Below are 2,500 nucleotides of genomic sequence, written 5' to 3'. Positions count from 1 at the left end.
TTTTAGATATCAAATGCAGAGTAACTTCCATTAATAACACTTCCTCTGTAAACAAGTTATTCGGCTTCATCAGATAAATTTTTCATTTTCTCTTTATAAAAGTATATTTCTGTTATTATATGCGATGACCCATTCGTCTATAGTTAAATAAATGATATTAAATAACTCATAAAAACATACAAAGTCTATTTTTGTTCGCTTCGCCATTTTATATCTATGCATATATACAAAGATCAAAAGATTGACAAATATTTATCAATTGTTCCTTTAAGAGGTAAAAACGGTAAGATAACAAATCATTCATTTAAATAATGTCTTTTTTTCTTTTATTACAAAAATATCTAAAATTCTGTTGTTTTGATTTTCGGAATGGGTTAGACTTCTTTTGATTTTGCATTGATCTGTTGATATCGCTTTTGTTTTTTATTTTGCTATTATATGTATATATAGAATATTATCTAAATGTATGTATGTGCGTGTTTATGTATGTATGTATGTATGTATGTATGTATGTATGTATGTATGTATGTATGTATGTATGTATGTACGTGTGTGTGTATGTATGTATGTAGTACGTATGTGTGTATGTATACATATATGTGTGTACACATGTGTGCCTGCATGTGTGTGCAGGTATGTATATATGCGTGTATATGTGTATATATATATAATTTATATATGTATTTATATATATATGTATATATATATAGCGAGAGAGAGAGAGAGAGAATGAGAGAGAGATATGGAGAGATAGCTAGCTAGCTAGGTAGATAGATAGATAGATAGATAGATAGATAAGATAGATAGATAGATAGATAGATAGATAGATAGATAGATATAGATTGATGATTGAGAGATTGGAGATAGATAGATGATAGATAGAAGGATATAGATAGAATAGATAGATAGAAGATAGATAGATAGATTGATGATGATTGATGATGATTTCATAGATAGATAGATAGATAGATAGATAGATAGATAGATAGATAGATTGATTGATGAGATTGGTTGATAGATAGATAGATAGATAGATAGATAGATAGATAGATAGATAGATAGATGGATAGATATGCACATATTATATACATATATAAATATAAGTACTTTTATATATGTGCATGTATATGTGTGGGATTATGTGTGGCTTGTGTGTGTGTATGTATGTATGCATTAGTGTGCATGTGTGTGTATATGTGTGTGTAGGTGTGCGTGTGTTGCTTATATTCTAGGTTTTGTGTAATGTTTCCTGTTTCAACTAAACTTCGTTTTCATGTTATATCTTTCTATGTCCGTTCTCCGAATGTTTTCTTGTATCGCCGTCCTCACCGCTTGGCTGGATGAAAAATCGTCAACCAGAACGATGTTTAGTCTGTATTCTTGTTCTCTGTCCGACCAGTGCCGAATCATAGAATTTATACCTTTATAAATTACCTCCCCGTTAGCTTTGCTTGGATCATCTCCGCAAAGATTAGCTATCCGTGCCATTTCTAACAAATTTGTGGCTTTACCCTCAAATCCGAAAAGTTTTAGTATAGTTCTATGCTGTAAATGCCCTAAATACACAGATATTATAATAATCAACAGGTATATCACAGTGACTCTAGCAGCTTTTACGGGACTTCGCCTTTTTAATCCGGTACAGAACAATTTCGTAAAGTCCTTGTTTTCCGACGATTGGATTAATCGATAAAACATAATTGTCAGAACTAAAGAAAGAGCCCAGGCCACGCGTTTGCTTCTTAATATTCCTCCCAAAACATTTGGAACATTGTGTGTCACAAAAGCCGGTGTGATGGCTAATCTGTCGGGGAAATTCCTCTTATATTTCTGCATGATGTCAGAACGATGTGTAAACATACTCCGAGGGTTAGTTCTTCGTTCAAACATTTCCACTGCTGTTTCGTTGTTGACATCGCTCCAGAAATAATCCGGGAAGGCATTTACTAAATCTTTATCTTCCCGGATTAGAGCAATGACATTACGTCCCGTTGAGATGACACTCGATAAGGTAGGATTTAAAGAAATGTTCCGTGTTGGGACAAGATTTGGTCCTAAAATAGATAATAAATATTTACCAAGTTTGATCTTAGACTCACCTGGCATTGGTAATTTCTCTTGAATTCCGTTACCGGGTGCATTTAAGTGGGAAATTAAAAGTATAATAATCTCTCCTGGATTCTCTGTCGCAAAATTAGCAATTTCTTTTAAGCCAGATTCAATGGCCTCTCCAGATATGCCATGCCACCAGTAAAATCCTCCATTTGGTAGCAAGGCAATTCGTAAATCAAGACATCGGTAACCAGCATTAAGCTGCGCACCTAATCCGTCGTCATGGTTCCTGGCCCACGAGCTGAAATAATTACTAAATCCAAGGCTTAAAGCAACACGTGAAATCCAAAGTTTTTCCACCAAAGTACCATTTGGTGATACAGAAAAAGATGCACTGTTATGAGTGCCTGGAATAACTAAGTCACCGAGTCGAGCCGCACTCAAACGA

At 34.0% G+C, this 2,500-nt stretch overlaps 1 protein-coding gene across 1 annotated transcript; it reads right to left on the bottom strand.

The window, feature by feature from the left end:
- Nucleotides 1-1,085: 1,085 nt before the first annotated feature.
- On the bottom strand, nucleotides 1,086-2,496 carry LOC115227449 (the record flags this gene model as incomplete). The annotated part of the gene is made up of 1 exon (XM_029798277.2): nucleotides 1,086-2,496. A coding segment is annotated over one exon (1,242 nt), but the record flags the coding sequence as incomplete, so codon positions are not given.
- Between the last annotated feature and the right edge of the window lie 4 nt (nucleotides 2,497-2,500).

Source organism: Octopus sinensis, unplaced genomic scaffold, assembly GCF_006345805.1.
Source record: "Octopus sinensis unplaced genomic scaffold, ASM634580v1 Contig03303, whole genome shotgun sequence".
NCBI lineage: Eukaryota > Metazoa > Mollusca > Cephalopoda > Octopoda > Octopodidae > Octopus > Octopus sinensis.
This window is presented reverse-complemented; position numbering and strand designations above follow the sequence as displayed.